General features: G+C 42.6%; 3 protein-coding genes across 4 annotated transcripts; 2 read left to right on the top strand and 1 right to left on the bottom strand.

Moving 5' to 3' along the window:
• The first annotated feature begins 583 nt into the window (after nucleotides 1–583).
• Nucleotides 584–3,135, top strand: iba57 (iron-sulfur cluster assembly factor IBA57). The gene is made up of 3 exons (XM_079284293.1): nucleotides 584–1,044; nucleotides 1,999–2,348; nucleotides 2,489–3,135. The coding sequence occupies exons 1-3, from the start codon at nucleotides 704–706 to the stop codon at nucleotides 2,878–2,880; spliced, it is 1,083 nt and encodes a 360-aa protein (XP_079140419.1). The 5' UTR covers nucleotides 584–703; the 3' UTR covers nucleotides 2,881–3,135.
• A 118-nt stretch (nucleotides 3,136–3,253) lies between these two features.
• On the bottom strand, nucleotides 3,254–5,601 carry jmjd4 (jumonji domain containing 4). The gene is made up of 6 exons (XM_079284752.1): nucleotides 4,960–5,601; nucleotides 4,678–4,843; nucleotides 4,461–4,586; nucleotides 4,076–4,343; nucleotides 3,798–3,944; nucleotides 3,254–3,699 (listed from the first exon to the last, which is right to left on the bottom strand). Exons 1-6 carry the CDS (start codon nucleotides 5,210–5,212, stop codon nucleotides 3,370–3,372), a joined length of 1,290 nt encoding a protein of 429 aa, XP_079140878.1. The 5' UTR covers nucleotides 5,213–5,601; the 3' UTR covers nucleotides 3,254–3,369.
• A 138-nt stretch (nucleotides 5,602–5,739) lies between these two features.
• snap47 (synaptosome associated protein 47) lies at nucleotides 5,740–11,806 on the top strand. Of its 2 annotated transcripts, none has more exons than XM_079284746.1 (5): nucleotides 5,740–5,754; nucleotides 6,103–6,620; nucleotides 6,802–7,310; nucleotides 7,629–7,753; nucleotides 9,997–11,806. In XM_079284746.1, exons 2-5 carry the CDS (start codon nucleotides 6,124–6,126, stop codon nucleotides 10,141–10,143), a joined length of 1,278 nt encoding a protein of 425 aa, XP_079140872.1. In that variant the 5' UTR covers nucleotides 5,740–5,754; nucleotides 6,103–6,123; the 3' UTR covers nucleotides 10,144–11,806. The 2 variants fall into 2 exon arrangements, with proteins under 2 accessions (XP_079140872.1, XP_079140871.1); XM_079284745.1 differs by lacking the exon at nucleotides 5,740–5,754 and adding an exon at nucleotides 5,790–5,971.
• The last annotated feature ends 5,779 nt before the right edge of the window (nucleotides 11,807–17,585 follow it).

The following is a 17,585-nucleotide window of genomic DNA, read 5'->3' as shown; positions in this document are numbered from 1 at the left end:
AGAGGTAACACTGTTTATTTCATCTGTATAATCCAATGCATTTAAAAAATCACATTGGTACTGTATATGCATACTTAACACAACACCATGTGCTGTGTTTAACAAAAGCTTGTGTGATGAACTTGAAGTTTTACCAGAAAATTGCAGATAAAGATGCACTAAATCTGTCTAGTTAACATATGAATGACATATTAACATTTAGTTTAGTCTTGTTATAGCAAGACTAAACTAAACAATTCCTCATGAACATTATAAAACGGATATTTTGGTCGTTCTCATTTAATAAAAAAATGTATTGAGATATCACTTGCGTTATTTGGCATTATCTATTTCAGTGGGGGCAAAGATGAAGATTTTAACAAGCAGGCCTAAATCTCAGGCAAATCTGTTTTGTTTTTGTTACCTCTATGTAAGCATGTTATACTCGAATAAAAGCGACAGGAGTTTGGTGTAACTGTACATCTGAAAGTGAAGTAACGTTTCCTAACAAGTAACGTACTGTACCACGCGAGCAACGAGCAAAACGTGACAGACACCAGAGGTCATGTTATTATGGAGCAATGCATTGTGGGGTTTCAAAATGGAGTCCTTGCTGCCGGAGTCAACCGCCATGTCCTGTGTTATGTAGCCGTCCACTGCTGTTAACAGGCGGAGTAGCCATTTCAATTTGACACGTAATACACTCTTACCACGGTGTACAACAATGGGGAGTTTGTGTTTCGCCAGGGGAGCGTTCACGTACACCACAGGACACACGGGTCGATATTTGTGCGTACCGTTTCTCTCCGGCGTTTCAGCTCCAGCAGGTGTCCTTGTTAGAAGGTACAGCCAGGACACTGCCCGGAGAGATGTCCCCGTTCAGTGTGTGTGCTATCACCTACCTCACAGGACTTTACTCAAAATCCAGGGACAAGACACGAGCCCGTTCCTTCAGGGGATCATAACCAATGACATGGGGCTGCTGGAGGAGCCTGGACTCACAGCTATGTACTCGCACATGCTAAATGTACAAGGAAGGACACTATATGACATCATGTTGTACAGGTAGAGTATACTACATTATACCGTTCAGTGTTTTCAGTTGACACCAGGGTGGGGCTAACGTTACTTATCTCAAAATGCAGTTGCTGGTCGTTGGTAGCAGACAACAGGGCTGGAGAGTCAGTGGTGTGTGTTCAGTGTGGCTCAAACATTAGCTAACGTTAGGCACAGAGTGCTATGTTTAAGGTTAAATATACCAAATATAGGGGTACTGCAACTTTGACGTCAGTGGGATTTAAAAACACTCCCACTATGCCAGGTGTTGCACAACATGGACCTGGGAAAAAAAGACACTTTTTAATGTGAAATGGCCTTCATACAGGAAGTGAGATGATGTATAAATGCTATTTCATTCAGACTTTAAAACATGTTTTACATTGCTAGAGCAGCAATTTGTGAATGAACTTTGCCGGCATATAAGGGCGATCTATCTTTTCTCATTTGCAGGGTAACTGGTGATGACAAGTAATCACATCCAGATAGTTCATGCATTATGTCATAAGAGATGTCATAAGACACAAAAAGGCACGATAAGCTTATATTTTCATGAATAGATGGCAACACACGGAGCATGAACTATTGTAACCCGGCCTGTCAAAAAACATCGACACTTATCGACACTTATGTGTCACATACTAGTACATAATATGTACATAATATGTGAACTCTGCCTGGAAAGAGACCTCTAATCCAGCTACAGATTAACACTTGTCCATTTTTGTTCCACTAAAATTTCTAACCAGCTGTTGAACTTTATAAAACAAGATACTTTTTGCCACTTCTTTAGGTGCTACACAAAGATCTCTCTGGGTAATAAACTCAGGTTAATCAGCAGATTTGGGGAAATACATGTTTTCACCATTAATGTCTGCTGTAACACTGGATTACCTGATTGTATAGTTTTTATGGTGGATGTTCTGTTTCATGAGGCACTAAATTTACTGTATTTCCTTTCAGTCTGAAAGAAGCAGATGCAGGACAGGGTGTTTTCCTGGAGTGTGACGGCACAATTAAGGACTCAATCTTGAGACATTTGAAGATGTACAAGCTCCGCAGAAAGGTCAACATGAACCCCTGTCCAGAGCTCTCTGTTTGGGCGGTGCTTTCCAAGCAACACAACGCAGGTCAAGAGGCCAGTACACCTGAGCTCTCCTCCCCAGACAAAGCTCTGGTGTGGGACGCCGATCCTCGAACTCAGGAGATGGGCTGGAGATTGGTGTTGGACAGTCGAGTTGACCCATTGGATGTCATTGCGTCATGTCAGAAAGGTGACACAGAAGAGTATCACAGACATCGCTACACAATAGGTAAGACCAGTCAGAATATGTAGTTTGTTAGAGAGAAAAACAGGACATGAAGTAAGGATTTGTACGCACTTGTATTTGTATGTGCTTTTGACACTTTTTGACATGTTTTGTTCATATCCTTTACTGTCATTGTTGTCTAGGGCTTCCTGAGGGAGTAAGGGACCTTCCCCCTGGGTTGGCACTACCACTAGAGTCAAATCTTGTCTACATGGAGGGTATCAGCTTCAGCAAGGGCTGTTACATTGGCCAGGAGCTCACAGCCAGGACTCATCACACTGGGGTGGTTCGGAAACGCCTGATGCCAGTACGCTTGTCAGCCCCGGTCCAAGCCCTCGAGGAAGGAGCTACGCTGCATACGCAGTCAGGCAAGCCAGCTGGGAAGCACCGAGCAGGGGTCGGAGAGCTGGGCCTGAGCCTAATCCGCTTGGCTCATGCCAAAGAAGCGTTAACACTCAAATCTTCCGATGACACCACAGTGACACTCGAGGCTTCTGTGCCAGACTGGTGGCCTAAAGACGTGAATATTAACTGAAGAGAAGGATGTTTTATTCTTCCCTCAAATGTGACGCACATCCCATCTGACAGACGTCTTACAGCCAGAACCCTGAAGTACAGTATGTTACACTGTCATTGCTTCACAGCTGTGTGGCACTAATCAATTTTTGTGAGGATTTTTGTTTTGTTTGATATAAAATCTACTCTTTGGGGTGATTTTATAATTATATTATTTAGCAGATCTATTTTCAGCATGATACCGCAACAGTGGTATGGTATTGGTGGTTGTTGAATAAACATACAAAAAAGCAATACAAAAACTCAATGTGTATTTCTTTTTTAATTTATTCATATTTCAGTGCAAAACAAATTCCAAACATTCATAATAAACATTTGAGATTGCCGTTGATCTCAAACCAAAGGTGTAGTAACACCTTTATCCTCTTATTCGCACTGTACAAATTGGCACTTTTCATTCAAGCCATTTCCAGATGACGGTAAAATTGAGGCGACACCGCTGGACATCTTATTCCTGATAAAGGAGATGCTGCCCCCTTGTGGACTGTATGGTGTCCCGAATTTGCTGCAACATGGTTTCTGGCTTCAAAGTTGAATGATCAAGCCGCTTGAAGTCTTCATTGCAGAGTAGGCATTCAATAACGTGAGCCACTCTTTGTAGGTCAAAGGCAGCATGGTAAGGTCCAAGTGTGGTGAGGGTCTCCGAGAGATGCCGAGGGTAATCGCAGGAATCCCCAGAGGAACGAGCATTCAGGAAAGCCATTCGGTTGTCTGCAATGATTTTCAGGAACGATGCAAATTCTCCATAGTTGATACCAGAGCAGGCCTTCATAATAACCTGAAAAGTAAAACGAACAATGACTTTAAATATGACGGTGCAAACATTCACGGCAGCAGCGTGTTTCTAGAACGCATGCAGGCTTGTCTCTGAAGTACCTGGCAGTGCTGATGCCACGAGTCCATCGTGTTTCTCCACTCGTCTATCTCCTTTTGAACAGACGAGAGCTCGTTCTGAAGGAACTGCCACATGATGTCTACGTTGCAGCCATTCAACCAGTTGTGATTTATTGAGATGGTGTCCTCCTGTCATAAGAACATTAAAGAGAGAATCCCCATGTCACAATTAGATAACAGACCTTAATGTATGATATGTCACTAGGTAGGTATTTAAACGAACTCAACTGCTTGGATTTCGTTGCCTTTACAGTTCTTACCAGATTATAAACTTGATGGTGCCAGCCGCTGGGCACGAAGATGATCTCACCCGCCTCTTGAATAATTTCGAGAGGTTGACAGGCTTCTTCAGAGTGTGGAAATAGACCTCTGTCTCGAAGCTCGGCCGACGTTACATCATAAGGGAGGTTGCCGTGAGTGTCGCGTAAAAACTCCTCCTGACCTGGAGGATACAGGAGCCATTTCTTCCTGCCACAGATGTTTGCAGACCAGCTGTAGGAGCGGAACACATCGGCGTGGAACGGGGTCCTGGAGACGAGAAAGCGCATCTGATTGATAGATGTCCCGTATGTGTTGCCTTACACAACCTGACAATAAAAAGCTATATTCTAAATTGTTGCAAAAATGATGTTAAATGTTTCCTACCATGAGCCCTTAGGTCCCATGTAGACAAATCGGTAGTCATCCACTTCAAGTGTATCCCAGTATTCATTAAGCCAGTCAGAAGAAAAGAAGACTGGTGTGGTGTAAACATTATGCTCTGGAAAGTCCCTGTAGAACCAGAATATTAAGTGCATCATGGGTAATAATGCACACTGTGCTGTATGAAACAAAGTTTAGTTAAATCCATATGAATGAATACCTTGACATGTGCCAGTCTTTAAGATAAAGACATCCTTTAGGTGACGAGTGGCCATTCTGGATGTATTCCTTCCAGTATTGTATAAATTCTTTGAAAGGCATTACTTGTTTAGGGTTTGCATTGTACTCCTTTGCATTGCAGTTTGCAACAGGAACAGGAGTCTCATCTGTGATGAAGAACAAACACGTTATCTTACAGTAGCATTACACGACACCAGTCATTGCAGCCGCTGCATTATGACGCATGGTAGTTGGTTAACGTGTTAGTAATAGACCTATTTACCGAACTCTTGCAGCAGTTTCTGGAAATTGGGCTTCCCCACCTCGGACACCCATTGTTTTCTACACTTCCAGCCCTCCGTAAACCTTCTTGAAAACATACACGGGTGATTGGGAAGCAAGTATTTCTTGAAAAACTTAGAATGGCTCAGCTCCTTGTCGATGTAATCTACAAAATGTGAAGACCAGAACTGTTCGTACGACTGCCTTGGCATTTTGACCAGGCTGCAGCAGTTACGGTACCCCTCCCTGTCCATAATGGTAAACAAGACCTCGGCTAGCCTGTTAGCAAGCCTAGCTAGCTGTCACCGGTTGGACAGCAAGAAACGGTAATAATAAGCTAGCAGGTCGATTAGTTTGACGTTACATAGCAAACGGCTTTTTACTAACGCTGTCAAACGCAGGCTAGATTAGGCTGCAAATCATACATTATGCTAATACGTGTTTTATTTTCTATTTTGACAACATGTCGCTGCATATGACTCCATCCCGAAGAAGATAAAGCAGGTTATGGTTCCTGACCGACGGACATATTATATACCGTTGGTGTTTATTTATTGTCACTACTTCCTATACCGTTTCAATGTATTTAATACGAACACGGTAGGTATTATTATAATTTTTTTTGCTAAATAAAAATCCGCGGCCCTAGCTAACGACGATTATGCCGCGGTTGCCTTTTCTCTGACAATAATCATTTTCAAGTCGGACAGTGAATACAGACGTGCTCCTGCGTGACGTCACTTCCGTAATAAACATCAGCGATACCGATGGGTAACGTCATGCTCAGCCCAGCGAGGTAAATGTTGTTTTCGATCAGTGGTGGTGTGGGACGGATATAATTGCATCCGAGAAGAAGTGATAAACGCTAAAAGGGTTTATAACGTTGTACTGACGCATGCGAAATGCGGTCGTTTTGGATCGAAAAGGTCGCTCTTCCAAAACTGAAGCTGCCAGTCTGAACGCCTCAGCTGAGCTCATCTGCTGCCTGGATCCCTCATTACATTCTAAAGAAAGTATGTTCATTGTTAGGACACAGAGAGACCACTCAGTACAATGTCCTCATTGTGTGTTTAACAGCAACTGTGCGTGAGCTTGTATAGGAGATAATATGTTGCCTGATACTGAAGCTTATTTGCCCTTCTAGGTGAATCAGTGTATCTCCAAAATGAGCCGGGGCGTTCCTATCCACAGCTGGTCCGGCTCCTATTACATCAACAGTGAGAAGCGGTGGGAAAATGGCTCGCTGTCCCTCACCCGGACCATGGTGCACTTCGTCTCTAACCAGAGTAAAGAGAGCCTGGCCAGCTTCCGCCTCTCCAGGATCATGGAGATCAAGATGGAGTCGTCCAGTTTCATCTTCAGCACGCTCACAGTGCTTGAAGAGGGCAACGTGAAGCACTGGTTTGGTTCCCTTAAGCCCAACAGGGTGGTGGTTTATAATGTGTTAGAGCACTTCTGGAGGGAACGCCTTCTGTCCCCCACCTCGGAGGCCCGGGGGGCCGAAGGTCAACCCTCTAAAGGCAGAGAGCTGATCAACCTGGTGGCAGAGTCCCAGAGAAGACTGGAGGACACCGGCATGGTCCTCAGCCACCAAGGAGAGCAGTTTGACAATGTGATGCAGGGGCTGGAGAAGATTGACTCTGATCTGGGCATGGCTGATAAGTAATTATCTGATGATTTTCCTGATTATATTACGCCCTTTTTTCAATTTAGAAGACGTGTTCATATTTTATTCTAATGCTGTTGCCTGCTATAATTAAGTAGTTCCATTACAAAAACAGGCCCAACATAATAATAGTGAAACAACTCATACACCCATGATTTCTTCCTTTCTCTGTTGCAGACTTCTGTTGGAGCTGGAGTCTCCCTCCTGGTGGCCTTTTGGTAAACTCCCCTGGAAGACTCTGCAGGACGCCAAGGCGGAGGACGCTTCAAGAGCTGCGGCCGCCGCAGCTTCCGCCACCGGCAAAGGGTCCGGTAGAAATAAGGTGATCGCAAGCATCCCAGCTGTTGTGAACAAAGGCGGAAACTCTGACTTAAAACCCGGATGCTTGTTGGTGCTGGTCTCCTCGCTGGAGGTGCGAGACACAAACTGCCAACTCATTCACCGCTTTGAACGGAATGAGGTCGATGAGATCAGGGTGCACAGTCCGTATGAGATCACGGTTAGACAGCGGTTTATTGGGAAGCCGGATATATGCTACAGGTTCCTGTCTGCCAAGATGCCAGAGGCGATGTCCGTGTTGGAGATGCAGTACAAAAAGAAAGTGGCGCTCACTCGTGAATACTGTGCTTTCAAAGCAACTCCAGTTTCATCGCCGTGTGACACAGAGGGGCCAAACTGGAACGAAGGTGAGGCATGGATAATATACATATCAAGCGCTCCCTCACTGTTTCCATGTCTCGTATGGAATTGACCACTAAGTGGCAGTAAAGGTCTATGTTTCCACCTCTGTATATTTATAGGTGTGCAGCCACATGTAAAAACATTTCATCCACATGCTTTTTGGACACGGTTACGGGTGTCTCTCCCTGACAGATATTTAGTTTTGATGAGTCACTTCATCCTTATTGCCTCAGTTACTTTGAGTTTACTGTCTGGTTTCCTCATAAACAACATATGCACTCTGCACTTCTTTTTTTTTGCACCATCTCCACCCATGGAGTCAGGTTTGCTGCTAAAGTGCCAAGAGACAGAGCTCCCACTGGAGGTCCCAGCAGGAGCGCTGTCCCAGTTGCAGGTGCACGTCCTCCAGCCGTCTGTCAGTCAGTCCGAGGCCCAAGAACTCAAACAGGTGAGACCTGTGTGAATATGTGACTTGCATTTATATTTGTATAATTATATTTATTATAGTAAACAACCCTATGGTTTTAGTGACACGTATTTTTGAAAGTTCCATTCCAACCCACAATTCACCAGAGTGATTTTTATTTTTCATCCCGTATGATTAAAATGTTATTTAGTGAGACCACAAACCGAAGTCCATCCTGCTTTTAAGAGAAGGAAAGAAACCTGTTCAGTCATTTGGTCAGACTTTACGACGTCTTTCCATTCAGAACGTCGCAACGCTGAGAAATGTTACACACATGGTCTGTGGTGGCAAGACCTTCGCAGTGACGCAAATCCAGCCCCATGATGAAGGCAATTTTTATTCCAGGTTCTATTCTTAGAATATCATTTAATTCATGTCAAACCTTTTCAGGAAACTACTTTCATTTTTTGTTCCATCATGTTTAGATACGCATCACACACAGACAGGCTCTACAACCTGGTGCCAAGATGACATCAAAGCTTACTAGATATAATGTGAACGCTTCCAACCCAGAAGTGAGAAAACCATCTTTGCATTGAATGAGAGCTGAAGTCAGACAGATATTATTTCTGAGGGCCATACAGACAAATATTTAAAAAAATCTGACATTGATTTTCTTTCTTTTTTTTGTACATAAACAAGGTAAGGTACACACAGACTATTGGGGTCGACAAGTGCGAGGCATTTGCTTGCAGCCTTGTATGACCTCGCTTTGTTGCAGTGTTTTCATCGTGGTTTAATTACTTAACAGTCCTATTATTACGTAGACCTACTGCATTACATCTTATCTCCAATGAGGCATTGTTAAGACTTTACAGCGTATATTCAGTTAATTATTGTTCATAATAACAACGTACAATGTTTTTCAAACAAATTTATCACAGCAGTGACAGCATCGGGCCACGTCGGCTCGTCTATTGTGTTCATAAATTGGCGTCTTGTCTACAGCTGACAATGGTTCAAACTTCAAAGGCTGCCAATTTGGACTTAATGCTCTGCTTCTGTACACACCCGACTCGTAATGTAATCCATGCCAAGATTAGAATCGACAGAGGGTCACTCAGTTTGATATCCTGCAGTAAGTGCTTCAGCAAACATTCCCCTTTGTCCCAATGTTTTATACCAGTGTTATTCTGTGAGGATGGAAATGACTAATTTGCTAACAGCACAAACTGGTTTACTCACTCGTGGCTTTCATGTGCTGTACTTTTTTCTGATAATTTCACAGTCCTGCACAAGACTAGCATTTTAGCTCATGTGTTTTTCTATCAGTCCGAGCCTAAATGTTTAATTTGAGGGCTTTCTACATGACTAAAGCCCTCGAACCATCGTATAAGCAGCAGCTAAACGTATTCATTTTCTGTGTTTTTCTATGACACACTAAAACTGTGAATGTTAACTGCAATGTGTGTTTCAGTCACGTTCTCCCCGCTGACGTAGTAAAGTCGCAGACCTGAGTGAGCAAATACAGTCGTTCCTCGGTGTGTGTGTGTGTGTGTGTGTGTGTGTGTGTGTGTGTGTGTTGACACACTATCTGTTTTCCAAACTGCTGTCTGGAACTGTTTCTGTGCTCAGTTCCAACGTCCGGCCAGTGAAAACTGACATAATGTCAGTGGGTGTGTGAGAGCATGTGTAGCGTAGCGTAATATTAGTTTAGAAACCATGGTGGTGGGGGGGGGGGGGGGGGAGTGTTTATTAGATTTTGCTTGGCACATCACCTTGTATTTAAGTTGTTCCATCAACCATAACATACACCGTTGTTGGACCGCGGAGATGTAGTCGCAGTATTCCTTAAAACCACTGAGAGCTGAAAACAAACAGTATTGTATGATTTCAATGGGCCCAGGAGATAAGCTAAGATTTCGCTCTGAATATCTTCCCAAGCTTCATATACTGCATAATGTGGAACAATATCATATCTGCCACGTGAGCACCGGTAGATGTTATTGCATCCTGGTTTGTGTTAAATCGTAAAGTTCACTCATCTGCAGCCTGACTGACCCCGTCTTTACACGCCTTCACATATGGTCCACATGTTCCACCCCGCAACTGCTTTTTCTGTAGGTTTCAGTGTTTAATCATCTTTTATTCGTGTCTTGCTCCTCAGTTGTCCATGGCCACTGGGGGCTGGTGTGTAATTCAAACAAGGACTGCGTGTGTCTCCACGAGCGTGTACATTTTTTGATCGTGTGTGTGTGTGTGTGCGTGTGTGTGTGTTTGTGCAGATGCTGATGCAGCTGAAGAACCTTGCCCTGGAGGCAGAGACCGAGCTGGAACGGCAGGATGATGTTCTGGACGACCTGACCAGCTCCACTGACAGAGCCACCATACACATAGAGAAGCACACCTGCCGCATGAAAAAACTGCTGTAGCTCTGACAGTCCAGCAGACGCATGCGGTCAACATGTTCCCCCCCCCCCTTGAGAATTGCACTGTAAGCTTCCTCATTGCCCTCACAGGATTGGAACAATGTGAGAACAGCGGAAAACAGCAGCATGGACCTGCATATCAAAAATACTTCATAGGATTTCTGTTCCTTATAATCACATGGGTTCGAGTATCAGTGATTTCTGAGACATGCTGCAAATTCTGCTCAATGCTAAAGATGTTTACCAATATCCCTGACATTTTCAGATAATCATTAAGACTTTGCGCTTAGTGAAAATATAAATTTGTCTATATTTTTTATTTCGTGAATTTATTTTTTAAGTAATTCAAACACGTATGACTGACAAACGAGCCATCTTTATGAAAGGTAGCGTCTCGGCCCTCTGAATGTGTGTCCTGAAGCACTTAGCCGCTGTGCTAGCATTGTTAGTATTGCATTTGGCTTAGATGCTATCGGCTGCACAACTGTCATTTTAAAAACACTCTTTTTCAATTCTCTTAGTTTTTGGAGTTGCCATATGGAAATAACATACTTGATCTCCCCCTGATTGCCCACCCAGCCCTAGATTCATAGATTCAGTGCCTGCGAGTGGTGCTTATGGCTCGGCTTAGCCTCGTGAATCCCAAAAGGCATTATTCGTGGTGGGAAGCAAGTAATCACATCCTCATCGGCGCACTAGTGACTCCTACTGAGTTGTTGAGTCACCGGAGTGGGATTTTGGGGGAATGGCTTGAATCCTCATGGCACTCTGTGTGTATCAGAAGAGACGCACAGCAGTTTACACTTTCCCCGGGTCCAGCGTGAGACAGTGACGGGCAAAATGGACGTTTGAAAAGAACCCATTTATTCTCTCTGGACAAATTAGTTTATAACAAACTGCACGTGGATCCATGGCAATGTAGTGACATTTATAAGATTACCCTGATTTGATCTTCTTGATGTAAGTTGGGTTAATTAATGGATTTCCCAATAACAGGATTTTCAAGTAATAGACTTGCAGACAAAGTGTTCCAGTGTTTTCACAGTAATATCATGTGTTTCTGATGATTTACTGGCATTGTTTCTTTTAAGAACCGTTACTGTGCTGATGACTTGTCTTTCTCGGGTCCTACAGTAGGTGTCACTCGTCCTCTGTGTGGCTTCATGTTGCATGTCTCAATAATGCTGCCTTGTATTGCATCAAGTGAACATGTCCCGTCATTACCAATATATAGCAGAAGACTGTAAATGTGCAACTAAGTTCTGGGAAAACAGAACAGAAACACTCAAATATTATACACAAAATACTCCGTATTAAGGTCCACATCTACTGTATATGTCTTGCTGAAGATTGATACTATTCTAACTCTTGACAGACACATGTCATGTAATTCTGTGATTTTATTGTGGCCTGTTATCTCTGTTAGCTTAGCTGGAAGTTAAACTTGAACTGTCTGTACCATGTTTTTAAGATAACGATTTCAGTTCTGTATCGGCTCTTTGCTCAGTTTATCCCAACACTGGATAAAACAAAACGATTAGCTTTAAATATAAGGGCAAAAGTACACCTGCATCTTTCTCATTGCAAGCTAATTAATAGATTCAGTAACACAACTGCCATTGTAAGCATTGGAATTAATTCTTTTTTATGAATTCAGCTAGGAAGTCGTCACCATTGAAAGTCTGCAATAGCATAATAATAAAGTACTCTCAGATTACAAGTCAATCATTGTTGGTTTATTTGAATTATTTTGTTGTAAACGATTGATCAGATTATGTGTATCAGGCCAATATTTTTACGAGTATGTGTGTCAGTCGTCGCAAGGAACCCACATTTATCACTTGACTACAGTTCCTCTCAGGTATGCATTTTAGCGTCTTTGAGCTCATTGTTTTGGTTCACGCGTGCGCTTTCGTCAGCATTTTTAGCTGCAGCAGGTTTCAGCAGCAACACTCTGATGAATCCATGTAATCCATGTACGCTACCTTAAAACTTGAAAACGTAGCAGCCGAAGGGCAGCACAGTCCTGTTCGGCAAAATAACTTGAGCTAACAACTAACGTTAAAGGAACACTTACCGTATATCAACTACTCACCGCGCGTCTCCGTGAATTCTTGAAGACTTTTTTTTCAGGTGACCAACGTTGTACAGTCCTGCTTTGCTCAATTGAGACAGCTAAGCAAAATCAAGCCATTCTTTTCACTTGCAGAAAGGTCATTCACGCTTTTATCTCTTCCAGACTTGACTACTGCAATGCACTTTATTGTGGTATCAGCAGGCGAAACATTCAAAGACTGCAATTAATACAGAACGCTGCTGCCAGGCTTTTAACTTGCACAAAGAGAAGTGACCACATCACACCAATCCTTGCTGCTCTTCACTGGTACTTGTGAGTTTTACAATTGATTTTAAGATTTTACTGCTCGTTTTTTAAAGCCTTTCTATATCTGCGTTCTGCTGATTCCCTATGAGCCTGACCACTGCCCTATTAACAGTTCCAAAATTACGACTGGTCAACAAAGGTGACCGGACCTTTGCTAACTGTGAAACTCCATTCTTGGAGATCTAATGCAGGCCAATTCAATATCATTTTATAAATCTCCTTTTGTTACGTTGCAGCCTTATGCTAAAATCGTTTAAATAAATGTTTCCCTCATCAACCGACAATCAAAACCACATGATGACAAAGCAAAAACAGGGTTTTTCAATTCATCAGAAAGAAAAACTGAAATATTAAATTGACACAAGTGTTCAAACCCTTTGCTGTGACAGTTGACATGCAGCTCAGCTGCCTCCCATTCATCTTGATCACCTTTGAGACATTTCTACACCTTGATTGGAGTCCACCTGTGGTAAATTCAATCGATGGGAGATGATTTGGAAAGGCACACACCTGTCTTTATAAGGTCTCGCAGCGGATAAATCCTATCAGACCAAAAACTGAACCATGAGGTCCAAGGACCTGCCTGCTGAGCTCAGAGACAGGACTGTGTCGTGGCACAGATCTGGGAAAGGCTGCAAAATATTCTGCTGCATTTAAAGTTCCCGAAATCCCAGTGGCCTCGATAATTATCAAATCAAAGACGTTCGAAACAATCAGGACTCAAGCCAAACTGAGCAATAAGGGGACACAGGCCTTGATAAGAGCTCCAGAGATCCCTCCAGAGAGTTTTCAGAAGGAAGCATCTACTCAGTGAACACATGAAAGCCTTCTTGGAGTTTGTAAGAAAGCGCTCTCAGGATTGGGACTAGTCAAAGTTGAAGGAAAGTTAAACGCAGCAAAGTACAGAGATATCCTGAAGGAAAACCTGGTCCAGAGCGCTCGGTACCTCAGACTGAGTTGAAGGCTCACCTTCCAACAGGACAATGCAAAGCACGCATCCAAAATGACTCTGTGAATGTCCTTCAGTGGCCCAGCCAGAGCCTGTATTTGAACCCAATCAAACATCTCTGAAGAGAGATCCGACCTGACAGAGCTTGAAATGATCTGCACAAACTGGCAGAAACTATCCATGTGTGCAAAGCTTGTTGTGTCAGAGCCCAGAGGACTTAAGGCTGTAATCGCTGCCAAAGTTGCTTCAACCAAGTACTGGGTTAAGGATCTAAATTGTGAATGCAATGCTATTTTTCTTATTAATACATTCTAAAATCCTGTCTTTGCTTTGTAATTATGGGATATTGTGCGGATGATGGGGGAAAATAATTCAACCTATTTTAGCATAAGGCTACAACATAAAATGTGAGGGGGGGGGGGGTACTACTTCATGTCAACAGTGGACCAGTTTTGATTTGGGAAGCGGTTGAGCTCTCAATTCTGAATCAGAAAGACGCCTTACACAAAAGGGGTTTGAAAGAAGACCGACAGCCTCACTCAACAGTCTGGTCCCGGTTAGCGTGAACTTATCACTTCTATTAAACAAAGCTCACCATGAAAGATGTGAGACTGAAAGCTCAAGCACATGGTTGCACTAAAGGGATGGCTAGTTATGACATTATGAAAAGTTCATCCAGCACGGTGGAAAAATGTTTTCAGCGACGACTGTTTATTTTTTGTTGATTTGAGTGATAAACAGTGAGATTCTGGAAGTCCCAAACTCCAGAAGCACACCACATGGTTACGTGAATTCCAACCCTTAAATAAGGTTCAGGAAATAGAGCACTTTCTGGCGTGGTTTTGAAGCAGCCTTGCAATACGAGGAAGTGGTGGCGGTCGTGTCTGACCACAGATACATGAGATCCGGCTTTGCCTTCCTTAACGGATGGTATGGAGACACAAGGGATTTTGCTGGCCTTGACTTCCAAGACTGTTTACTCGATAGTTCTGCGGCGGGAGCATTCATTCGAGGAGCATGTCTCCGTTGATGGCCAATCAATCAACTCTTGCTTGGGGAAAAATGCAGCCAGAGTTTGTGGGCTACAGGGCACATGTGGGTTCCACTGCTCCAAAATATGGAGCCGTGTGACGGCAACACAAAGAGTCAAGTCGTCATTTACAGGAATATTTTTTTCAATATCTCTTTGCAACAGTATTTGTAAAATGAAAGCCCTTCACTTCAGCTGTTTCATATGGCAATGTTGAAATAAATAAGTACCGGTAATGGTGAGTCTCGGGCTTTCAATTAGATAGGGTGTTTCAGCAATTTATCATGGATTACACTTATAAATTCACGAGTGATCGTTGATGCTGAGCAGACCTGCAATATGTGAACAAGATATTCAAGAAATTCCAAGTCCAGTGTACTATCAGACTACGTCTCAGTCTGGAAGCCTGATTTCTGACTCTCGTCCTGGCCGGCCTCTCACTACTGCAGGTGTTGCTGGGTTTCCTTTTGCAGAGGGAGTTTCTGGTTTCAGGAAATAAGGCCTGTTGGTTAATGTTCGAACTGTTCGAAAATGTTCCTGGGAGGAAGGTGCTTGTGTCCAACCAGGGGGTGTACATGTAGTCTGCAACAGAAAGTGATATGACGCTCAACATCAACAGCGTCTTCTTGTTCCTGGCTATCTCTTCTGTTTTGGTCAGAGACCGATATCCCCCTATGGATGTACATTTGACTTTATTACTCGTGAACAATGTTCCCTCTAATTTTTCATGTGTCTGGGCATACACACAAGCTCCCTGAGCACACTGAGGACCACTGTGAGCAACATCAGATGTGCACGCTGTGGCCACACACCAGTATCACACCTGTTCAAAACCTTGGATCATAGCAAGTTACATGGCTTATTAAAAGAATCAAATTACAGCAGCAATTTTCACTAGTTTACTTTTAATATAAGTGATTTGACAAACTTTAAAGGAAAAAGACAAAAATCTTGTTGTTCATGAGATGTGTAGTATGTTTTATGTGACAGTCCTGCTTGGCCATGGGAAGAGTCTTGCTTTGGCCTGTGTGAGGTCCTGTTGTGGCCTGTGTGAGGGTCCTGTTCTGGAAGAAATGATACATATACACCTTTCAGACATAACATTTTGTTCACATTAAAACACATTCACATTTTGCACAATGACGTGTGCTGTAGCTTGTGTTACAGTGTAAATTCCTGTAACTCTGTCTGTAAAATATGTAATTACTCAGTTTTTTGTTATCATTTCTACTACCCATAAATTATCTAGTAGTAACATAATTTAATGATTAATATCCATAAGTAAAAAATCTTAATAAATGTCACTAGAATATGCACAAATCTGACTTAAATTTTACCTTATTTTTCACGTCTGTCCTTCTCACTTCTCCAATGGTTGTACACTTTGTCCAGGTTGATGGATTCGTCTGCTTCTTGCTTTGACTTTATGTGCATCAGCTGGTCCAAATGTGCCACTTCAAGACGATTTCTGGATGCTGTTTTGATACGATTCATTAAACTGAATCCTCTTTCACAATCTGCACTGGAAGCTTAAAAGAACCACATTTCTTTTTTCCAATGGCTTGGTGAGTGGATGTGTCGCTGCCCGTTCGTTTCGCCATGATAAGGGGTTAGCATTTGCGTCTCGTAACTCCGCCGCACTGTTGTTAGCTAGCTAACCTGCACGGCGCGAATGGGCAGGGCAATAGTGTCAATGCTATGATTGGCTGCGTAGCGTAAGTGAACCGAATCGTATCCTTGGCTGGACACCTGTCACTCACTGAGTTACGTTGCAAAATAGTACAGAAAACAAAATTATTATTATTATTATTATTATTATTGGTTTAATTGATTAGATAAGATTAGGACTAATATTAGATATTAATTAATACGTTTATGTTGAATTTTATTTTATGCGCTGCATAGATTTTCTTGTGCGCTGAGAATGTGCGAGCAGTGCGCGATTGCTCAAGCGCGCAGCTTAGAGGGAACATTGCTCGTGAATATACATTCTTTGCACATACATTGTTTGGATTCGGATATTTCTTTTGGTTGTGTCAAACCACAAATGTGCTATGCATGGCTGATGATATGGTACTTTCCCAGATGCTGAGCTGCACGATGATATCATGTACTCTTGCACTTATTGTTATGTTTTCCTTGGTCTTTGAGGCGCACTTTGGTTTTCTGGCTTTTGTTTCACAAACTTTTCTCATTCCTGTGCGACAGAGTTAACAGCTAGGCAGCCAAAACAAACTCGACTGTGGTTTTGTACAGTAGTATCAGTCTCAAATCAACTCCAGGTGAAATCCCACACTTCAACCTACCTGCACTTTGCTGAAGTACTTGCCGTTCCAGCCTAAACACACTGTATTGCTTGCTACTTTGCTCAGTGTCATTACTTTAAGTGGCATGTGAACGGCACGGTTCAGCAGAAATATGTATTCTAACCATATTAACATTGTACTGTTGGTAACAACAAGGCCCCCTCCCCATCACTCCACCCACCAAAACACAGCGTTAACTTGTCAAACTTAACTATTCTGTTAGTCATGAGGGGATAAAATATCACATAAATATGATTCTAATATAATTAATATTGGGTTCAGTAGATGGCAGCAGTGAGTTGCTGATGGTGAGTTTCAATTCATCAACTACAAGAATTTCGAGCGTTGTGACTTTTGCACTTTGTGTGAGGACAGTATTACTGTAGGGTTAGGTATGAAACAGGCGTGTGAAAACTTGCACGCATACATGAAATGAATCAACACTTGTTTCTTTACTTCCTCCCATTCATTGCATTCAGGATCATATATTTTAATTCAAGTAGTTCAAATGAATGGCTGCTCTGCATTTTAATCTTTGCATATGCACAGTAACAGTAACCAACAACAGACATTTCTTTGCAGGTCTTGTTTAATTTCTTATTTCTAGTTTTAAAAATGCGTCCCACTTCTCTGCAGAAGGTGAATAAAAACACAAACAGTCCAGAGTTGCATCTCTGGCAAGTGTGAGGAGTCCTTTTTTTGTAATGACTGGATTATGTATTCATTAAAACTTCATCTATACAGCTCCCCAAACAGGTTGTCAGGCAATGAGCCAGC

The sequence above is a fragment of the Melanostigma gelatinosum genome (assembly GCF_949748355.1).
Source record: "Melanostigma gelatinosum genome assembly, chromosome: 15".
Lineage (NCBI taxonomy): Eukaryota > Metazoa > Chordata > Actinopteri > Perciformes > Zoarcidae > Melanostigma > Melanostigma gelatinosum.
This window is presented reverse-complemented; position numbering and strand designations above follow the sequence as displayed.